At 49.3% G+C, this 22445-nt stretch overlaps 2 protein-coding genes across 2 annotated transcripts in view; one reads left to right on the forward strand and one right to left on the reverse strand.

Annotated features, from left to right (window-relative positions):
• The first annotated feature begins 4467 nt into the window (after positions 1-4467).
• On the forward strand, positions 4468-19291 carry Ccl25 (C-C motif chemokine ligand 25). The gene is made up of 7 exons (XM_063229107.1): positions 4468-4568; positions 13034-13113; positions 15731-15848; positions 15945-16072; positions 16387-16483; positions 17036-17097; positions 19010-19291. The coding sequence occupies exons 1-6, from the start codon at positions 4468-4470 to the stop codon at positions 17055-17057; spliced, it is 546 nt and encodes a 181-aa protein (XP_063085177.1). The 3' UTR covers positions 17058-17097; positions 19010-19291.
• A 1158-nt stretch (positions 19292-20449) lies between these two features.
• The window catches only part of Fbn3 (fibrillin 3), a 58867-nt gene continuing 56871 nt past the window's right edge, over positions 20450-22445 (reverse strand). The window contains exon 57 of the mRNA XM_063229108.1: positions 20450-22350. Within this exon, the coding sequence (XP_063085178.1) occupies positions 22030-22350 (321 nt within the window). The 3' untranslated portion in view covers positions 20450-22029. The remainder of the gene's footprint in view (positions 22351-22445) is intronic.

Raw genomic sequence — 22445 nt, forward strand, 5'->3', positions numbered from 1 at the left:
TGGCTGGCTCCAAGGCAGAATGGCAGAGGACAACAGTTCATGGTGGCAGAAAACATTAAAAGCAGCAAGAGCAAAAAGGGAAGAGCTCAGAGAGAAGACTTGTCCCTTATATTGTATGAAGGCCACACCCACTTGGGGGTAGCACTCACATCCATAATCCCAGCACTGGGCTATGATTCAATCACAAACTCTGGAAATCATGGCATGATTACATGAGCCTTGGTGGGGGGGAACATCAAGACACAACCATATCATTTTGCCCTGGGTACCCTCAAAGACTATGCATATCTTTTATACAAAAGACATTTAGTCAATCTCCAAGAGTTGCCAAAGTCCTAACATTTTCAGCATTGCTGAAAGTCTCCCCCAAGATCTAAGGCAAGCTGATAGCTGTGAGCCCTTGTACAAATGAAAAGTTAAACACTTCCAGCATTCAATGGTACAAAATAAACATTACCATCCAAAAGATAAAAACAGGAATACAAATAAAGTGCAAAATCCATCAGGGCAAACATTAATTCCTGCAGTTCACGTGGAATATCTGAAGCAATCTGTGGTAAGTTGTGAGCTCCAAAGGCTTGTGTGACTCTGCCCCAGTGGCACTTCTGGTGGTTGTAGCTCCCATGGCTTCTCCTTAGGTCTGTTCTGCTCAATCCTTGCAGCTTTTCTTAGATGACCCACCTTCCTGGCTTTTCCAAACTTCTGGGTTCTCCTTTGGACCTTTGGCGTCACACTCACGTCTTCACACACTGCCCTTTCCCCTGACCTCCCAGGCCTTCTGAAACCTGGATGGAAGCCTTTTTAACCTCAGAACTTTTGTATTCTAAGTAGAGTATACACCATTGTTACCCCCTGATTGATGTGTTTGAAATTTTACTTTCCTTGGTTTTCTTTTTTTCTCTTTGAAATAAAATGGATTTGGGAAAGAAAAGAAAAAACTCTTGCATTCTGCATGCACCTAAAACCAGCGTCGCATGGATGATTCCAAGGTCTGCTGGAGCAGTAGCCAGGCTCTCTTCTCTCTTGGCTGTAAGGGTTGAGTACCTGGATCACTGGGCATTCTGAATCCAATTCTGAAGAACAAATTCTCTATGATGCTGCTATTCTGGAACCTGGTGCTCTGCAGCTTTGTCCTGAAAGCAAAGTCTTTCACTTTTGCAGTTTTGAGGGTGCAAAAGGTGGGACTTGTTGCTTCTTGCACTGCTCTGAGGCCATCTTTTGTATTTTCCTGTTCCTTCTCAGCAATCAAGATCTTCTCAGCTTTATCTTTGCAGTGCACAGCTTTTCTAGAGCTTTTTTCTTGGCCATACTCACAATATTTAAATCATCCTGCTGAGTTCTTTGCTCTTGATTCACAACATAGATCTGGCTTAAAGTCCCCAACAATATCCATGCCATTGCCCCAAAATTAGACTGCCTTAAAATTTCTTCCTCCAGGTTAATTTGTCCACTGCCCTTAATCCTAGTCTCAGGCAAAGTCTTGACATGAGCAAAACACAGGCAAACATTTTACTAAGTTATAACACACATAATCTGGACTCCCAGTCATGAGTTTGATCCCTGGTACAAAAAAAAAAAAAATCTGGACTCCCAACAACCAATGCAATCCTTTTTCCAAGCAAAAACCTCCCAAGCCTGGTCTTTATCAGCAAGATTTCTATTAGCCTTCTGACTTCTGAGCTCTGGCCAGAATCTCCCATACAAAATAGCCTAAGGCATTCCAGCTGTACTCTTTCAGGCAGCTTCTCCAAACCATTCCCAAAGGCTCTTGAACCACATGGTCAGGTATTGTCTCAGCAATGACCCCACTTCTCTGGTATGTAATTCTGTCTTGTTAGTTTTCTCTCATTACTGAGACAAAATATCTGACAGCCAGGTTTGGAATGGTTTAATTTACCCACAGTTTGTGGAGGTTTCATGCCATAGTCTGCTGATAGTAGAGAGCAAGGTGGCTGATAATAGAGGGTAACAGTTCATGGTAGCTGGAGGACAGCAAACACAGGAGCAAAAAGGGAGGAGTGTGAGAGAAGACTGTCCCTTATACTGTATATAGGCTACACCCACCCTAGGGTGGGTGTAACACTCACCACCATAATCCCAGCATTGGACCATGAATCAGTCACAAACTCTAGAAGCCTGCCCCCATGAGTGCATGAGGCTCTGGGGGGACATCCAGACACAAATCATAACATAAACACTGACTCAAAAGACCAAAAAGAGCAAAAATATGTTACCTACAAAGAACCTATAACAGCTTTGCACTATACCACAGAATGCCCGAGACTACTGACTTATAAAGAGAAATGGTTTGTTTAGCTTCACAGTTTCAAAGGTTCAAGTCCAACATCAGGTCACGCCTGCTGGTTTAGGTTCCAGTCAGGCCCTGGATGGTGCAAATGCCATGCTGTTGCGAACTTGGTCACGTCTCAAGACAGGAAGTGGCAAGGGACCCAGAGACTGTGTCCTCTCAAGCCAAACAGATGAGAGAAGAAACCTCAAGGAAAATTAGAAGTCACTGTAAATGAAAATGTAAATACAACACAGCAAAACTTCTGGGATACAGGTGAAGCAGCACTTGGAGAGAAACTATATACATTTTTAAAAGATAAGAGTGAAGGTGTATGGGGCTGGGGATTTAGCTCAGCGGCATAAGCACCTGCCTTGCAAGCAGGCGGTCATGAGTTTGATCCCTGGTACCGATAAAAAAGTAAAAAAAAAAAAAAAGGAGTGAAGGTTTACACTGTAACTCCAGCACTCTAGGAGGCTGAGGCAAGAGGATCTCAATTTCAAGTCCAGCCTCGGCAACTGAACAACTTACCTGAGGCACTGTAAAATAAAAATTAAAAGGGGGCAAGATGTAGCGCTGTGTAACAGGTCTGAATTCAATCCCTAGGACTACCAAAAAAAAAGATAAAAAACAAAGATTTTAATTGATAACTTTATACCCTTGGAAGCTAGAAGAATAAGAGTAAACTAAATTAAAGCAATAAGAAAGGGTATAATAAAGATTAGCATGGAGACAAGTAGAAATAGGGATAAAAAACACAAGAAAAGAATTGATTAATATGAAAATTGGTTCTTTTAAAGATCAACAAAATTGACAAAATTCTATCTTGACTAAGAAAGACAAAAGACTGGGAGAATCCAACAAGAAGCCAACCAGCCAGCCTTTCTGACAAGTGGTACAAGCTGTGCGGCTTTCAGGAAAAGTCAGAGCATCAAACCCCACCCGGTAAGCAACTCACTGGGAGGGCAGGCTGAGGCGACAGCAACTGAGGTGCATAAAGCCACTAAACACCTGTATTGCTTGGTTGATTATGCTGACCTGGGGCCAGCGGTCTGAGCAGCTCTTGGGAGGATGACAGTATGCAGTAGCAAGTGTGGGGGATTTCCTCCTGTCTTGTCTTTGAAATCCAATATTGTTTTGCACTGTTTTTGCTTTATTCTGATTAATTATTTTGCTTTATTCAGTATTCTGTGTTGATTGGTTTCTTCTGTTTTGTTTTTGTTTGATTTTGCTACACCTGATGGAATGGACAGCTAATGTGAAAATAACAAGATACACTATGGTAGCCATTGTTGTTTTCCTAGTAGCCTGCTTTGAAGTTCTGTACCAGTTTTCCTGCTTTGTTTTGATTGGCTCTGTTCTGTGTTTTTTTTGTTTGTTTGTTTGTTTTTTGTTTTTGTTTTTGTTTTTTGGTTGGGTTTTACTATCTTTAAAAGAAAAAGAAAAAATCCCAAATAATTAAAATCAGAAATGATCATAGTGACTTAACTACAGGCCTTGCAGAACTAAAAGGGACAGAGTTATAAGAGAATATTATGATCAGCTATAAACTGACAAAGGAGCCAGGGATTTAGCTCAGCAGCATAAGCACCTGTCTGGCAAGTGCAAGGTCATGACTTGGATCCCTGGTACCAAAAAAAATAAACTGAAAAATGAGATAACTTCTATGAAATGAACTAATTCATAAAAAAGCAAACCATCTAAAGTGATTCAAGAAGAAATAGATTTTTCAGGCTAAATTTGAACTCAGTATGTAATCCAGGTTGGCCTTGAACTAGTGGTGATCTTCCTGCCTCAGCCTCCCAAGTGCTGGTATTACAGACGTGCAGTACACTACCACACTCAGTAAAAACAGAAATTTTGTTGTACACTATACTCTAGGGACTCCCTTTTTGGCCTGATCCTGTGGCTTTCAAAATCTTCCTGAGAAGAAAAAAAAAAACAAAACATACATATATATATATACATTTACTGGCAATTGAACTCACAATCTCACACTTACCAGGCAGGTGCCATGCCACTGAGCTCTGTCTCCAGCCCTCAAACTCTTTTAAAAGATCCACAGCTACTCAAAAGCCCAGGGTGGGTGGTGGTGGGGTGAAGGTGCTCCAAAGTTCCCATCCCTGATTGAACCCCACAGCTCCACTCTAATTTGTTTTCCAGGTCAGGGGAAGGGGGAAATGAGGGGCTCTGCACCCTCTCCATTCGACCTTGCTGACCCTCCAGAGAAAGATCTGGCCAAGCAAGGTCAGGTTGCAGAGGCCAATGAGGTGTGGTGCTGGTGAGGGGCCCTCAGGGGAGACCACACATCCAAGTGTGACAGCCAGGGAGAGCAGGGGTTCCACAGGGTTCTCGCTGGCAGGTCAGGAAGAAGAGGCTGGACCAGCCCTCAGCACTGGGGGTCTCAGTCTGTCTAGTTTGACTTGCTGTTGGAGACAATTCAACCCCATATGAATTTCAGGATCTGTTTTTGCATTTCTGAGAGAGACAGAGAGATACAGAGAGTCAGAGACACACAGAGAAAAAGAGAGAGAGAGAGAGACAAAGAGAGAGAATGCCTATCACTGGCATTCTGATAGAGATTGCATTGACCCTGCAGATCACTAGAGAAAGTCTTAGTTAATTTTTTTAAATTTTATTTGAGAAAAAGAAAAAAAAAAAGAAAAAAAAAGCAGAGAAAGGGTACAAGTTATACAGATTTACAGAAAAAAAATAAACAGTAGGAAATCACTAGTTAATGGATTACATATTGTCATCTTAGAAATAATTGTTCAAGTTACAAAATTAAAGCTTATAAAGCGGACATTCCAACAGTGAGACTGCAAACAGTTCTGTTCAGTGATCCAACAAAACTCAGTAATATCATCATCTATCTTATACACTTAAATATACATGCAGTTATATCTTTAGTTACTTTCTTGTTCCTGGGACAAACTACCTGACACCTACAAATTAAAGGAGGAAGCAGAGCATGGTAGCACATACCTGTAATCTCAGCACTCAGGAGGCTGAGATAGGTGGATTGTTGTGAGTTTGAGACCAGTCTGGGCAACAAAATGAGCTCAAGACCAGCCTGAACTCTGTAGTGAGACCCTGTCTCAAAAAGACAAAAAAAAAAAAAAAAAAAGGCCAGGGATTTAGCTCAGTGGTGCAAGCACCTGTCTGGCAAGTGTGTGGTCACGAGTTCGATCCCTGGGATTAAAAAAAAAAAAGGAGGAGAGGTTTATTGGCTCACGGTTTATAGAGGTTTCAAGCCATAGTTGGCTGACTTCAAAGCAGGCAGCATGGCAGAGGGGCATTGCAGAGGAGAAACAGTCCATGATGTGTCGGCAGGGAGCAGAGAGGGATCAGGGGAGGAGAAGGGAGATGACCCTTCCAGCCTGGACCCAGGAGCTCCTCCCACCAGGCCCCATCTCCCAGCACCACAGTGAGCTGTTAAGGCACAGTGGACTCATTCACTGGTGAGAGTCCCGGCCCCTCCCTAAGCCCCTACCCTTGAGCACATGAGGCTTTGTGGGGTGGTATCTAAATATAATCCATAACAGGGAGTACAAGTTTGGGATTCCCAATCCATGAACATGGGATGTCAATCCACTGATTTAGGTTTTCTTCAATTTTCCACAGTTTTAGTTTTCTGTTGCATTAGTCTTGTCCCTTCTTAGTTAAATTTATTTCTAAGCATCTTAGTCTTTCTGATCCTATTGTAAAATGAACTGTTTTTAAATTTTCATTTTGGGTTATTGATATCATATAAAAATATAATTGATTTTTGTTTATTGCTTTGTTGTTGTTGTTGTTTTGAGACAGGGTTTTACTATGCTGTTCAGACTGGCCTGGAACTGCCAGTGATCCCCCTGCCTTGGTCTCCCAAATCATGAACCACCACGCTCGGCTGCATATTGCTCTTGTATCCTACAAATATGCTGACTCCATTTATTAATTTTGAATCTTGCATGTGTGCTTAGATTATTTAGAGTTTTCTCTAACTAAGATCAGATCACTTGCAAACAGAAACAACCCTCCATACCTGTGGGTCTGTGTTCCAGGGATTCAAACAACCATAGGCCAAAATTATTTGAAAACAAATTGCATCTCACTAGGTATGATTGGTGCATGCCTGTAATCTCAGCTACTTTTGAGGTTGAGGCAAGAAGATGTTTGAGGCCAGCCTAGATGACTTAACCATAATGTACCTAAAAATTGTTAAAAGGTGCTAGGGGATATAGTTTAGAGTTGGAGTTCCCCGAAGTTTGAATTCTAGTACCTCAAAAATGAATGAACGAATGAATCAATGAATGAGATAAAATCCATGCCAAGCTGACTCCTGGCTAGGCAGAGGGCCCTGCTGTGCGCAGGAAGTGGTCGAAGAGGAACAGCAGGGGTGTGACTCACCCCTCCCCAGCTCCTTCTCCAGCACTGCACCCAGCAATGGCTGGGCAGATTTGACTCACGTGCTTAGAATGACCGGAAGCCAGGGGCTGGGATGGCAGATATAACAGATGGCTGGGCAGAGGCCTTCTGTGGGCACTGAAGGCATGGCTGGTGTGCACCCTACTACCCGGGCTCCACATCTGAGGCCCCCGGGGCTTGTGACCTCCACGCTACAAGTCCTGCCACCTTCTGTTGCTTGGGCTGTGTCTCCCTGCCCTGCTCTTTGCATCTTCCCCATGACCCTGGCAGAGCTCGGACACAGCCCCGGCCACAACTTCCCTCCCCTGCTAAACAAAGCCACCAGCAGCTCTGTAGTGCTCTCTCCACGAAAGTCACCTTTCTTGGTTTGGTACTGGGGCCCTGAATAATCTGTCCCCTCCCACCTGGCCTTCCGCTGTCACCCCTACCCCACCTCCCACCCCAGCTGTCCTGCACCTGCCAGATTCCCTCTAGCGCCCGGCTCTGCTGGCCTCCCACCAACGCCTCAAACTCTAGGGCTCAGCCAGCTGCTGTTCCTTCCGGAGACCTGGTGGACACCCTCCCCGCCCTTCAGCCTGCCTGAGCAAAATCCCCCACCAGCCATGTGCTCCACCCGAGGTGTGGCTGTTATCTACTCTCTGTCCCCAGCTCTCTGCATGTCACTCAGCACCTATTTTTAAATGAAGGTGTTGGCCAGCTGTGGTGGTGCATATCTGTGGTCCCAAGACTACAGGAGGCTGAGGCAGGAGGATTTTAAATTCAAACCCAGATTGTAAACCTCGGTGACCTAGTGAGACTCTGGTACAAAATAAAAATAAAAATAAAAAATGAAAAGAGGGCCTAGATGTAGCTCTGTTGAAGGCCCTAAGTTGAATCCTTAGTACTACAAAGTATTGATAAATGAATAGATGACAGATAGATAGATAGATAGATAGATAGTAGATGTGGGTTTTATGATTATGTAGATGTGGGGTGCCCAGTAGACGAGATGATTGACAATGAAAAAACACTTTGCCTGTAATCCTAGCTTCTTGGGAAGCTGAGGCTAGAAGATTACAACTTTGAGGCCAGTCTGAGTAGTTTAGCAAGATACATTGTCAAAAAAGGGAGGGGGGCTGAGAATGTGGCTCAATCATAGGGCAGCCCTGGGTTCAGTCTTTAGTGTGACACACACACACACACACACACACACACACACACTCAGGAGGAGAAAGGAAGGACCTTTGTACTCTCAGTGTCCCAGAGGAGGGGTTGTACTGTCCCAGCAGGGCCTCACGGGAAGCACCTGGGCCCATCAGAGGGCAGAAGGTGCAGGGGTGCCTGGGCGGGAGCCTTCCTGGTGGTTTCCAAGTGAAGGGCTGGGTGTGGCGGGGTGCACAGTGTCTGGGGCACAGGGGTGCTGTCTGGTTCCCGGGTGATTGAGACAGGTGGGTAGGGGCTTGGGAGTAGCACACTGGTCAAGCACTTGCTTAGCATGCAGGAGGGCCTGGGTCCAATCCCCAGCACCCCAAAGAAAAAGATTTCAGGTTTTTAAAACGTAAAGCATCCTACTTTGTCATTTGCTGCTTGTCTTGCATGTTGGCCCTAAGCAAGGAGTGCTTGAGATCTCTTTGCCGGGGTCTGCAAAGGTCCCACAAGAAAGCTTCAACATTCGTCAAGAGGCCCAAGGAGTGTGGAACATGGGGGGAAACAGTCTCTATTTTTGTGGCTTCCTTGGAAAGGAGACTTTGAAGCTGAGTAAGTGGGGTTAGGATTGGCACCCAGCTCCACACCCGGCATACAACAGGCACTTATACAGTGTTTGTTGAATGAACGCAGTACGGAACAGCCCCAAACTGGAGTTCAGTGAGAATTGAGCAACATCATCTCCAATGGCCCTGATGTGTCTACATGCTTATTGCTGTCACTTCATGGTCCTGCACTTGGCTGATGCATAAAGGATGCTCAGGAGGCAGATACAGTGGTGCACACCTGTCATCTCAGCACTTGGGAGGCTGAGGCAGGAGGTTCAAGACCAGCCTGGACTACAAAGTGAGCCTGAGGTCAGCCTAAACTACACAGTGAGACCCTGTCTCAAAAAGACAAAAAAATGCTGGAGACGTAGCTCAGCAAAAAGGCCTTGGGTTCAATTCCAAGTATTGCACAGAGAGAGACAGACAGACAGGCAGACTGACTTAGAAAACCTGTGTGGAAAGGAAAGCAGAGCTCAGCAGTAGCTTCAAAGAGTGACTCAGGGCCCCATAGGACCCCTCTGCTTGGTCCCTTGCCTCTCCCTCCCCTTCACCCCTCTCCTGGCCCCAGATTAAAGAGCCAGTATCAGGAAGCATCGTTTCCCAGCTGTTCCTCCCAAACACTTGAGCAGGGGTAGGGGAAACGTAAAGGTGGAGGCCAAACAGCACCAGTACCCGTAGCCTGAGTCCCTCCCCATGGCCATGGCCCCTGCCTATGGCCACTGCTGCCACTGTCCCCTGGAGCAGAGAGGTTGCTGGTCAGCCTGGGGCAGGAAGTCTCTCAAAGCTGGCCTTCCCGGAATGCAGGCCAGGGATTCGCAAAGCATCCTGTTCAAATCTTTTTCCTCCCTCCTCCTCTGGTTGCCAGATAACCACTGTGTATCTGGACCAAAGCAAGAAGCAGCTGGTTTAAAGGCATACAATTAGCAAAATCGAAGGGATGAGGAAGAATATCCCTTGCGAACAGGAAGGAAAAGAGAGCAGAGGTAGCTACACCTACCTCAGATAGAATAGACTTCAGGGCAAACACTGTAAAGAGAGGCCAAGGAGATGAGTATCTAATGATGAAGGGGTAAGTTCTCCAAGAAGATTTAGCGATGGGAAATAGAGTTACACTCAACATCAGAACACTTAAATACACACAGCAAATACTTAACCAATGTTTTTATTAGTCTATGCTTGCAGTATATATTATTTATATTCCTGTGGGGAGTTGTCCTTGGACATAATTCATCTTCATTCCTTTTTTAATTCCTTCCCCTCCACACTCCTCCCCACCCCTTCCCTCCAACTCTTGATCAGCTTCCAAAATCTACCTTGGAAGATCTAACTTCCTACTTCCGAATTTATCCTTCTTTACAGCTTAGTAGTACTCTGTCGCATGTAAATATCACATGTCCTCTATCCATTCATCTGTTGATGGGCATATAGGCCACTTCCAAGATTTTTCTTCTGTTGTGAATTGTGCAGCTATAAACATGGGTATGTATGGGTCACTGTAATATGATGACTTGAATCAGGAAGATACCTAGAAGAGGACTAGCTGGGTCAAATGGAATTTCTAGTTGTTCTTTGAGGAATCTCAGCAAATGTTAATATAACTAAAAGAAGAGAGGGAGAGAGAGAGGCTCCAGCACAATAATAGCAGGGCACTTCGACACCCCTCTTTCTACAGTGGACAGATCATGCAGATGGAAAACCAATATGGAAATATCAGGCCTGAACCACTCTGTAGTTCACACACTGAGACCGTTCCAGCTACAGAACACGTGTGCTTCCCTGGGGCATGATGACTGTTCTCAAGGGAGAGTCATGTGTTAGGCATAAAACAAGTCTCAGCAAATGTAAGAAGAGTGAAATTTGATTAACTACCTTTCCCAATCAGCATTCCCAGAACTTTCACAAAAATAACACATCTGTAGATTGTTTACACACTCGTAAACAATCGATGAGCTACATAACATATCCAAAAAAAATTCCTCAAAACTAAAGAAATAGGGGGCTGGGGATTTAGCTCAGCGGCATAAGCGCCTGCCTTGCAAGCAGGCGGTCGTAAGTTCGATCCCTGGTACCGATAAAAATGAGAAAGACCAAAAAAAAAAAAAAAAAAAAAAGGAAAAAAGACAAAACAAACAAACAAAACTAAAGGAATAGAAAAAGATTAAATGACCTGTCCTCTCTGGTCCTCTGCGTCCTCCCTGTCAGGCTGGATCTTCCATCTGTGGGCACTGACTAGAGGTGCCTTCCAGGACCCAGGGTCCTGCCCAGCCCCTGCCCCCTCCTGCCCGAGACAGCTGGCTCAGTGTATGAACAGAAGACCCCTGCCTACCTTCCAAACCCGTAGGCTCTGGAGTGGCCTCAGCCCCCAAGTTTGAACAGCAGCTATGGATCCCCAGAACCACCACATCACCCGAACTGGTAACTGGATGCCAGAAGGGCGGGTGATTTTATCCCCCAAGCCAGCCTCACTGGCATTGGCTCCTCCAGTTCAGACCTGACCATGAAGTCCTGGCTCCCACACTTACCAGCCATGGTCCCCAGGACTCCATGCTTTGAAAAAAAAATTTTTTTATTAGTACACACAGTGGTACATGAGAGTTACATTCCTTGTGGGAGTTGGTCCGTGCACATACCACATCTTAATTCTCTTTAAATCCCCACCTCCTCCACTTCCCCCACATCCCCTGGTCTCCTTTCACTCTCAAAGAAAGGATCTGTCATCTGGTTTCCTATTATCTTTTCTTTCTTTCTACGGATCTCATCATGTGGCACAGATGGACCTTGAACTTCCTATGTAGCCCAAACTGTCCTTGAACTGGCAGCGACCAGGCTGAGATTCCAGGCATGCACCACCATGCCCGGCAGTTTTCATACTTTGGGCTTCTCATATGAGAGTAACGTGATATTTAAGCTTGTGCATCTGATTTATTTCATTTAACATATGGTCTCAAGGTGTATCCACTATTTTACAGATGGCTCAGGTCCCGGTCTCCTTGAGCACCCTGTCTTCCGCTGGGACACCTGGGTCCCCAGCGCACATCGTAGTCCCACGCCCTCCCCTGTGGGACTCCTTAGGAGACCTCTCTTCCCAAAAAAGCTGCTGGTGCAACCACCCTGCAGGGCAGGGCAGACAGGTGAGTTCCCACCCACCACGGTCAACTGCGCAGGTGGGGGGCAGCGAGTCGTAGCGGGTAGGTTGGCCGTGGCCCGCCACGCCGCGTCCGCAAGCCCGCAACCACGCGAATCGGAGTCTGCCCAGCCTCGCCCACCCAGGGTAACAGGCCTAGGAACTTGAGAAGCTCACAGCACAGACCCGACGCCCACAAGCCCCGCCCCCAGCTAAGCCCCGCCCCGAGCTAACCCCCATTCATGAAGCCGGGCCACTTCTAGAAGCCCCGCCCACACCGCCAGCTGCGCTGCCATTCGTCAGGCTCCACCCACTAGCCCCGCCCTCATCATAAATCCCGCCCGCTCCTCGCACTGATCTTCGCTAAGGGGTTCAGAATGTGACAGGCACATTCGTGAGCACTGGGGCGATACAAAGAGAACGGCGGGCCTGGTGATGTGGCTCAGCAGTGGAGCATGCGCCAAACCCTGAGTTCCCTATCCAGCACTGCAAAAAAGAAAAAAATAGCAAAAAAAAAAAAAAAAGTTAAAAGTATTCAGCGGCACCTGCCTGCAATCCAGCACTTGGGAGGCTGAGGCAGGAGGGTCCTGAATTCGAGGCCAACCTGGGCAACAGTGCTTAGGGTCTTTGAGACCCTGTTTCAAACAAAACAAAACAAAACAAAACAAAACACCAGTTGAGAGCTCTTTGCCGGGCCCCTGTGCTTCCTGCACCCCTCTTTCCTCCCCAGCCCACTCCCCCCGGTTCCCAGTAGGTCGCCGTGAGCCAGAGAAAGAAGAAACAAATGCCTGGTGGATAAATTTTGCTTCGCTTCCCAGACATGATTAACCGGGGTTTTTGGCTTTGCTCTCAAACCCAATCTTTCCTCTTTATGGCTGCGGTTGTTAATAGCAGCTTTACTGGGTTCACTCTCAGTAAACCACGGGACAAAATCCGGGCGCCGCGCCCTGGGCCCAATAAACGGGTGCCACTAGTGACATCAACAACGGGGGGGCGCCCTCCTCCATGACCCGGGTTAGCACATCACAGACCTCCCGCCCTGTGCCCTCCCCACCCATGGCCACCAGGCACGGGCTTCGTTTTTACGGAAACGGCATTTCTATGCGGTGACACAGGAGTCTATAGTGCAGAAGGAGCACTATGAGGGTTAGGGACCCAGAGCGACAGGTGGCTTAGGAGGGGGCTGTGCGGGAAAGTTGTCCTCTTGGGCTTTGGTGGCCTGGGGCTTGTTGGCAGGAAGCCTAGCTTGCCTGAGTGTGTAAGGGTGAAGGGGCCAGAGAAGGGAGGAGGGGGGAGACCGGGACTGGTCAAGAGGCTTGGGAAGGGCCCAGAAGGTGCGTGGGGAGCCAGCCTTTGAGAAGCTGGGGGTCAGGGCTCACTCTATCTGTGCAGCAGGGGGAAGTCCAGAGTCTCAGGTGTGGAGGGAAGGGGGCGGGAGAAGGGTGAGGCATTGCAGGGTGTAGGGCCTTGCGTATAAAGGGTGCAGCTCACCCCTGCACCCCACAAGCTGCATACCTCACAGGCTGTGCACCGCAGCTCCTGCAAACCTGTGGTCATCGGTGAGTCCTCCTGGGACCGCGACTGGGCCCAGCAGCAGGTCCCCTCTGTCCTTGGGATCCTAGGTGGTGTCACCCACCTCTCCTGCGGAGGGCCGGGGAGCTGGCTTGAGATGCAGGTGTCCCCAGGGCCTGCACTGTCTTCCCCAGTCCCTGTCACTCCTTAGGAGGCTCTGTGATCCCTTGAGGTCCAGCCTGTGCCATGAACCCGTGGCTCCTCGCCTGCCTGGTGGCTTTCTTCGTGGGAGGCTGGGTCCCGGCCATGCACACCCAAGGTACTGTCCTCAGTCTACCTCCCTCCTCTGGAACCTGCTCTGTCTGTCCCCTCTCGGCATTTGTCCTTCCCCTCTTTCAGCAGTCCGTGGCATGGCAGGAATTCCTAGTGATTGTTCATCTTCCATGGAAGGAGACAGAACAGAGCTACTTTCCCTGGACACCCCCCCCTCCATGGTGGCTTCTTTGTGGCCTAGAGACTTGGGGAGCAGAGCAGTCTCTTGGGCCTAGAGACTAAGCCATTTACAATCCTGCACACATCACAGTGTCCCAGCTGGGCAGAGCCAGGGATAGGATTGGAGAGCCACGCTGCTCCGGAGATCTTTGGAAGTAGGGTCCACCTAAGGTCCTGCCCCCAAGTCCCTGTGGAGCCTGGCTGACAGTTGCAGCTTGGCTTTGTGGGTGTCAGAGATCTGAAACTCTCACTTCACAGAGGAGACGTGGGGATCCACTGAACTGCAAAAGGAAAAAAAAAAAAAAGAACTATTACCATAGTAGTGAGACAGCTTTTCTGTCTTCCTCCCTACTCCCACTCCAGAACAGGGTTTTGGTTATTGAAGGCCAGGTCTAGGCATGCAGCCTGCAGAGTGGAAAGCTATTGGCTCAAATAACCAGCCAACGGCTTCAGGCTCAGCTGGATCCAGGCGCATAAATTAAAGGGTGTCTCTCAGGAGCCTGGATGTGGGTGCTGCATCCCTGTGGGCACTGGCGATGCCACTGGGTCCCACAGACAGCCTAGCAGGGGCCTTAGCCGGGTGGGGGTCCCACTGTCCTGCCCTGCCTTTCCCATCTGCCCCTTTCCTGGATCCAAGCTCCCAGCAGTGCTTAGCCTTTGCCCAGCAAGAGACTGGGCTCCATTGTCCTACTATCAGAGCTAGGCCCAGCCCCTGCCCTTTGATCAGGGGGGATGTGGCCCTCCGCGCACGCGGGAGCTACCCTGGAGGATCTCCGGAGCACCCTTTGTGCCACCTATCCTCAGGGCCAAGGTCCAGGATGCACGGGGATGGGCCTCCCCTGCTCCACAGCCTGGCCCCTAGCAGCGGAAGCAGAACTGAGCACCAGTACAGGATGGCGGAGGAGCCCACTGAGGCTGGCACCAGGCCTGCCCTTCAGCGCCTCCCCTGCCCGTTCCTGCCACCTGCTCCTCTTCTTCTGATTTTTTGCCATCGCCACCTCCTCCTTAGGCAACCCCAGTAGGTGTGTCCCCCCTTTGCTCAGATCAGCCTCCCTGTCTCCCCAGCTCACCGGGAGTTCCCCATGTGCACCCCAGTTCCTCTCTGTGTTGTCTACATGTCCAGCAGTCACAGGAGCTCTTTAAATGCTTCTGTGCAAGCTAGGTGTGGGTGCACATCCCAATGCTCAGGAGGCTGAGGCAGGAGGATTGCTGTGAGTTCAAGGCCAGTCCGGGCTGAATAGTGAGACCCTGTCTCCAAAAAATGCCATTGCTAGACACTTAGATAAACCTCACATAGAATTCCCAGATTTGGCCAGGTCACGTGCATGGTCACTGTGGTGGTGATAGCAGGGAGAGGTATTTGAGCTACACCACTGTAGGAACAGGGCAGCCTAGAACCAGAGCCTGGACCTTGGGTGCTCCTTTCTAGGAAAAAAGGTCATCAGACTTGGGACTGATGGTCCTGGGGTCAGGGTGCTGACCTGCCCTCCCTTGCCCTCTGGCTCAGAGGGCATAGGAAGCATCTGAGGCTGTTCCTCTGGTGGTCCACACCCTGGGCCTGTGGACCCCCTCTGGCTCCTGCAGCTGTCTCCATATCAAAGGGTAAGAGTTAACCAGGAAGCTGGGTGTGGTGGTACACTCCTGTAATCCCAGCACTTGGGAGATTGAGGGAGGCTGAGGCAGGCGGATCACTGCAAATTCAAGACCAGCCTGGGCTATAAAGTGAGCCCAACCTGAACTGCACCGCAAGACCCTATCTCAGGGGCTGGAGATTTAGCTCAGCGGCATAAGCACCTGCCTTGCAAGCAGGTGGTGGTAAGTTCGATCCCCGTACCGATAAAAAGGAAAAAGACAAAAAAAAAAAAAAAAGACCCTATCTCAAACAGACCAAAAAAAGAAGTGAACCAGGCCAATTTTCCTCTTCCTTCCTTCCCTCCCTCCTTCCTTCCTTCCTTTCTTCCTCCCAGAGTCTCACTATGTAGCCCAGGCTGGCCTTGAACTTAGGGCAATATTCCTGCCTCAGTCTCCTGAGTGCTGGGATGACAGGCGTGTAGCACCATGCCTGGCTCAGGTCAGGTGTCATTGGCCTCTGCAGGGTGTAGATGTGTTGTAGTGTGTGCCAAGCACACACACACACACAGCTCTGAGTGCGTGGGTGGCGTGTGTCCACAGGTGTCTCGGAGGACTGCTGCCTGGCCTACCACCCCCCGCTGAGGTTATCCGTGTTCCTCCACGCCAGGTATTTCCGGTGGCAGGAGGTGAGCGGAAGTTGCAATCTGCCAGCCGTGATGTGAGTAAGGCCCCAGGGGGTGGCGGTGAGGGGCACAGATGGCCTCATCCCCCACCTCTGCACCCTAACTTGCCCACACCCTCTGGGCTTCCGTAGATTCCACTTCCCTCAGCCAGGCAGAGTGGTGTGCGGGAACCCGAGGGACAAGGTGGTGAGGAAGGCCATGCGGGTCCTGAGGACTCAGATGAAGTCCCAGCAGCAGGCCAGCAACGTCACTGTCCAAGGTGGGTGGGACCCAGCCCTCCCCTCGTGGGGGTCCTCTCCATTTACTGTCTCTGCAGAGAAAACCCAGAGAAACCAGGGGCTCTGCATGCTCCTGTTGCTGGCTAGCAGGGGACAGAGCCAATGAGCAACCAACCGGCTGGGTCCTGAGCAACTGCTCTTAGAATCAGGCCGCTCTTAAGGGCTGCAGAGGGAAGGTTCAAACAAAGTGGAAATTCATCCATGCAAACAGCCCACCGCTCCAGGCCTGGCTGGACCCCGGGGCTCAGAGATGGTGGCGGAATTTCTGATTCTTTCTGTCTCCATCCTCCCATAGGCCTACAGGCCCGAAGGAATAAGGAGAATTCTTCACTGTCCAAGATGCATTCCATCAGGCTGAGGCATCACCTGGGCAACGGCAAGAAGAATGCTGGGTAAGGACTCTAGGACCTTCAGTCCTTGGTCACCTGTGCTTAGGTTTGAGCGCGATTCTGGATCTGGACTGGGATCAGGCGGTCATCTGAAGACCAGAGGGCTGGCTGCGAGCTGGCCTGGCCTGCTCATGTGGGTGGTGCCTACTAGCGGCCCATGAGGTTTGGCTGAGCTCCCAAGCACAATACCAGGCAGGTGAGCCAAGAGCTGCTGGGGTCCAGTGAATGCAGAGAGTATTTTCATTCCTTCGTACCTCACCCAACCCAGAGTAACTCCCTCCACTCCGAGCCACTGTGCAGCAGTCCTACAAGGTTCAGTCCTCACCGGCTGGGGAGTGGCCCAGCGTGGAAAGCGGCCCGGGCATGTGCAAGGCCAGGGGTTCTGTCTGGCACCCAAAACAAAATCAAACAAAATCATGGGAGGTAGCCCCAGTTCCCATAGGTGAAGGGCCAGTCTGCATACAACTGCTCTCTCCCCACTCAGATGCAACCCACCCGAGCCTCAGTTTCCCCATCTGTAAAGTGGAGATGACAGTAGCAGTGTTTATTCCACAGGGCTGTAGTGACCAGCAAATGAATCAGCAATCAAAAGGCATCTGGCACGTAACACCCGTTTGGTAAGTTGCCACCCACACCTCCGACTGACTAGTCACAATCAGGATGCTTGTGGTCACCTCCTGGGTTTCTATTGCCAGCTAGAGCAGTTCCAGGATTCGAGGAAACACTTCCTTATACCCACTGGTTTATTATAAAAGATATTACAAAGGCTGTCAGGTGGAGCTAGATGAAAGCGATACCTGATACGGTAAAAAAATTACAGTGAACGTTCACTTTTTTTTTTCAGTACTGTGGATTCAATCCAGGGCCTTTGTACTGAACTACATCTCCAGATTTTTGTTTTGCTTGCTTGCTTGCTTGCTTTCTTTTCTTTCTCTCTCTCTCTCAAAACTAAGTCATTAACTGGGTGCAGTGGTGTTCACCTGTAATCCCTGCACTTGGGTGGCTGAGGCAGGAGGATTGCCTCAAGTTCGAGGCCAGCCTGGACTACAAAGTGAGTTCAAGGCCAGCCTGAGCTATACAGTGAAACCCTGTGTCAAAAAAGGCGAAAAACAAAGCAAAACAGAAACAAAAAAAGAAAAGAAAGAAGGAACAATGTCATTAAATTACCCAGGTTCAATTTGAACTTGTGATCTTCCTGCCTCAGCCTCTGAGTGCTGGGTTACAGATACACACCTTAAGATCCAGCTTTTATCTATTTATTCATTTATTTATTGAGAGACTGGGTCTCTCTATGTAGTTCAAGCTGTTGTGTTGAACTCACTATATAGGGACTGAGGATTTAGCTCAGCGATAGAACACTTGTCTAACAAGTGTGAGGCCCAGCAAAAAAAATTTTTTTTTAAAAATCCAAAAGCAAACAAAACAAAAACAAGGTCACTGGCACTCACTACAAGTGTAGCGCAGGCTGGCCTCAAATTTTTGGTGTTCCTTTAGTCTCCCAGCTGCTTCCAGCCATTGTACCACCATGCCTGGCCAGATTAAAAAAAAATACTATCACTGAAAGGATTTTGCCCTGCATGGGAAGCTGCAGCGGTAGGGGGCTGGGAGGAGGAACCAAGGGGCTCTTTCTTGAGGTCATCTTCCCTGCCCCTAAGCAAAAGACACATTGCCACTGATCCCCCTCAAAATACTCCCTGTCCCTTTGTGAGTGTCTTAAGTTGAGCTGCCTTCGTGTCCAGAACTGACTCAGATTTCCCTTTCATGGTCATTTTGAGCCAGAGGTCACACAGTGTCAGACCAGTAAAAAAGGTGGCTGATGACACTTGTGAGGTTTTTATGAGCTGGCCTTTCTGTTGGATATTACCTGGCAGCAAGCGTTCACAGTATTTTTGATCAACGTCACAAAGATACTCACGACATAGGACGTCTGCAGCTGCTTCAGAAAGCCAAGAACGGTGGGATAGGAAGAGGGGAAGGTTTTGAGTATGGTGAGGGGAGACCGCAGCAGTCTGTCTTTCACTGTAATAAATAGTTTAAAGTTTAGACACACACTGCACGTTTTGATCAGCCCCTTGCTTAAAGCAAGATCAGGGGAACAGACAGCCTGATAAAACAGATGCGCGGGGCAAGGTCTGCAAGGGTGCCCAGCTCCCGCCCGTGGAGTCGGGGTGCACCGCCCTCTTGGCACACAGATGGGTTCACCAGCCTGGAAACTTTGTTAGGGAGGCCTTATCACGACGCAGGGTGGATTATTAATTCCACCCCCAGTGCCTACCCCGTTCCAGGGCTGAAAGGAAACCTTGGGGCCTCCAATCAGCGCTTGCACTCAGCAGCAGCCTCCTAGGAACAAAAGGCGCTGCTCTCCGCCCGGAAATTCCGAGGAATTAGGGGCCCCGCGCCAGGCACTGAGGTCAGAGACCAAATGTTAGGACGCGAGAGGCTCCGCCGGCTCCGATCGCAGGGGATTCGGGAGCTCCGTGGTGGACAGGGACAGAGCGGCCCCCAGCACCTCCAATTCCTCTCCTGCAGGAGGGACCCCGAGCCCTGGCACTTCCGGGACCCTGCGATGGCACCAGGGGGGGCTGCCTCTTCCTCCACGACCCGCTGCACCCGCGCTGCCCTGCGCCTGCCCCTAACCCTTCCCGCCCTGGGACGGCTGGAAAGAGGAAGCCAACCCTACTTACTGAAGGTCACCCGGGACCTGCATCAATCTGGGGGCAGGGACCTTTTTTTAAAATTTTTTTTAAATTTTTATTTTAAAGAGAAAAAAATAAAATTTCAAAGCAAAATAATGAGAGTAACAACAGTTAATACATTGCATATTGTGATCTTTAAATTACTCAGAGTACAAGGTATCAGCATTTAACAATATTGGCACAAAACTTTTTCAATGAACTAAGAGGAATTAGTAGTATAACAATTTTTAACTATCATATATATGTGTATTTTCTTTTTCTTTTTCCATTCCTTTCCTTTTCCCCATCCCAGTGTCTTTCCTTTTGAAGTTTCTTCCCATTTTACAATATCTATTGTATACTTTGGATTTTATTTACTCTTTCAGCTTCTCACAATAGGGAGACAATATGATGTTTATACATGTGCATCTGGTTTATTTTGCTTATGATTATGATCTTGAGTTGTACCCATTTACCTATAAAAGTCTCCAGTTTATCCTTATTTATGGCTGAGTAATTCTGTGGTATGAAAGCACCACATCTTTTTATCCATTCCCAGTCGATGGACAGTTAGGTTGTTTCCAAGATCTGGCTATTACAAATTGTGCTGCTATAAACATGGATGCATGTATATCACTGTGGTATGATGTTTTCAAATCTTTTGGGAAGACACCCAGAAGGGGATTAGCTGGGTCAAATGGGACCTCCAGTCCTAGCTTTCTGAGGAACCTCCACACTGATTTCCACATTGGCTGCACCAACAGTGGAGAAGGGTTTCTGTACCCCACAGCCCCTGCAGTCATTGATTTCTTGAGCACAGCTATTCTCTCTGACATGAGATGGAATCTTAGTTTGCTTCTCTCAAATGACCAGTGATGCTGAGCACTTTTTCATATGTTTATATTTGCTGTTGGTATTTCTTCATCTGAGAAGTGCATGCTCATCTCAGATGTTGGGCAGAGATTCTTGAAGACCACACTCCCACCCCCTGGCACACTGCTAACCTGTGACTTCCTGCCACCCACCCAGGTCTTTGGTTTGTTTGTATTTGGGGCTACCAGCAATCGAATTCAGGACCTCATGCTAGCCAGGCAAGTGCTACACCATGGTGCTAAATCCGTGGCCCACAATTTGTTTGTTTTTTTGGTCTTTTTGAGACAGGGTCTCGCTATACAGTTCAGGCTGGCCTTGTGCTCACTTTGTAGCCCACGCTGGTCTCAAATTTGCAATGATCCTCCCACCTCAGCCTCCTAAGTGCTGGAATTACCAGAGTGCATCACGACACATAGCAATAAAGAGAGCTACTTTTTTTTTATTTTTATTTTGGTACCGGGGATCAAACTCATGACTTTGTGTTGCCAAGCAGGCACTTATGTCGCTGAGCTAAACCCCCAGCCCTGGCCCACAATGTTTAAACTTTTGAGGTGGTTCTTGTTTCCACACCTGTCGTGTTTTACTATGGGGCACCCATGGGATCCACCCTCACCCCCAGATCTGTGTTCCCAGCCCTCAGAATGCACAGCTTCCCAGGGCAAGTCTCTGTGGAGCTGTTTATCTATACAACGGATCATCATTGCATTGCCCTGCCCAGCTTCTGGGGCTCTGAGGGTCCACTTGGCTAAGAGTTGGAAAACTGCTCTCTCCACAAGCTGTCCTGGCTGCGCAGAGGCCACAGGTAAGTCAGTGTCCAGGCAGGGATGGTGCCCCCCCCTTTTTTTTTACTACTTAAGGCAGGGTCTCACTAAACAGTTCAGGTGGCTTTGAGCTCACTTTGTAGCCTTGGGTGGTCTCAAACTTGCAGCAATCCTCCTGCCTCAGCCTCCCAAGTGCTGGGATAGGAATGGAGGCCTCGATCAGGTACTAGAGGAGTCAGCCTCAGTCCCAGTACATCACAGAATGTCCTGGGGGAAAATCAAACATCCCCCTGTCTCTTAGGGATGCCAAGGTAGTTTGAGGCCTCAAAAAACAAAAAACAAAAAACTCAGCATGCTGGCACAGCTGTCTGGCTTTCCATTTGACCTGACCTTCCTTGGCGGAGTTACTTAACCTCTTGGAGTCTTAGTTTCCCTCTCTGTAAAATGGGAATATAAAGACACATCTGTTTCATGAGATGTTAGAAGAGGTCCGCAATTACAAGGTATTCGAAGAGGTGTCTGGTGCATAGAGTGGGGGCCATGAGCTGTCCCGGCCGCTGCCATTCATTGCCGGGCTCTGGGGGAGTGCCAAATGTATGGGGGTGACATTGGTGGAACTAACGGGTCCCTTGGGATGCTGCCCCCCCCATGCAGGAAGTCCTGAGGGCAGTATCTTATTCGAACACTTGCCAAAAGACAGACTGATTTAACCCAAAATAATTTTATCATTGTCTCCACTTCAGATATAAAAGCACCCTTGGGACCCAGGTCCAGGACCCAGGGGGACGAACAGGGAGCAGTGGAATCACTGCCTTTGGGAGAGAAGGACACTGGAGTTCCCTTTTCTGCCCTGAGGGAGGAGCCCCTCGCCCACCACCCACCCCAGCCACCCGTCCTAGTGTCCTGCCAGTCCCTGGCAGGGCACGGGGAGCCACAGTGCAGTACAGAAGTTTAAGCCTGAGATTGACCAGAGGCTGTGCCCCTGGGGACCCTCACGGCCTGGTGGGGAGGGGTACCCGGCAGCAGCTGGGTGTCTCCAGGAAAGACAGTGGCTGAGTTCCCTGGGCTGCCGCAGAGGGCGTGGGCACAGGCTGGGCTCGTCATCTGAGGTCAGAGTGTGGTGTGCCGCTCTTCCTGAGTTTCGGCGTTTGACCTGGTCACGCATCGCTGCTGGGGAGCAGTCCCCCTAGTTCCAGAACCCCCCATAGGGAGGCTAGGGCCCCTTCGAGGCTCCTCCCTACTAGAGGAGCTGCAATTGCACCTTCAGCCACAAGGCCCGGCCCTGAGGTCCGTGTGGACTGCCCTGGGACCCTGCCACGCTCACCACCTCCAGCTGGTACTTTCCGGGCCCCGGCCTCCGCGGCCCCAGTTGCAGGGAGCTGAGCCCGCTGCGGTGCACCATGCGGAAGAAACTTTGCCCGTTGCCACGGGCGACGACATATCTGACTCCCTGCCCCTGTAGAGCAGGGCGCAGCTCCAAGATGTGCTCGGCTTGGGTCAGGCAGGAGAGTTTCAGGCCCAAGGTCAGGGGGACTTCGGCGTCAAGGGTGGCCATGCTCAACTGGAGAGAAAGACCGGGAGGGGGATGGGAGGCTGGATGAATGGAGATGCGTTCTTAGGGCGCCCAGGACCATCCTAATGCAGAGTGAAAAGGTT

The sequence above is a fragment of the Cavia porcellus genome, unplaced genomic scaffold (assembly GCF_034190915.1).
Source record: "Cavia porcellus strain 051 isolate PalLab524CR breed Dunkin Hartley unplaced genomic scaffold, mCavPor4.1 scaffold_17, whole genome shotgun sequence".
NCBI lineage: Eukaryota > Metazoa > Chordata > Mammalia > Rodentia > Caviidae > Cavia > Cavia porcellus.

What these genes read in the sequence shown, in the direction of transcription:
- Ccl25 (XM_063229107.1), top strand. Translation starts at nt 4,468, where the DNA reads ATGAGGGGCTCTGCACCCTCTCCATTCGACCTTGCTGACCCTCCAGAG. An exon ending in GCCAATGAGGTGTGGTGCTG is followed by an intron (nt 4,569 to 13,033) that starts GTGAGGGGCCCT and finishes TTGCGTATAAAG; the next exon opens with GGTGCAGCTCACCCCTGCAC. An exon ending in CTGCAAACCTGTGGTCATCG is followed by an intron (nt 13,114 to 15,730) that starts GTGAGTCCTCCT and finishes GTGTGTCCACAG; the next exon opens with GTGTCTCGGAGGACTGCTGC.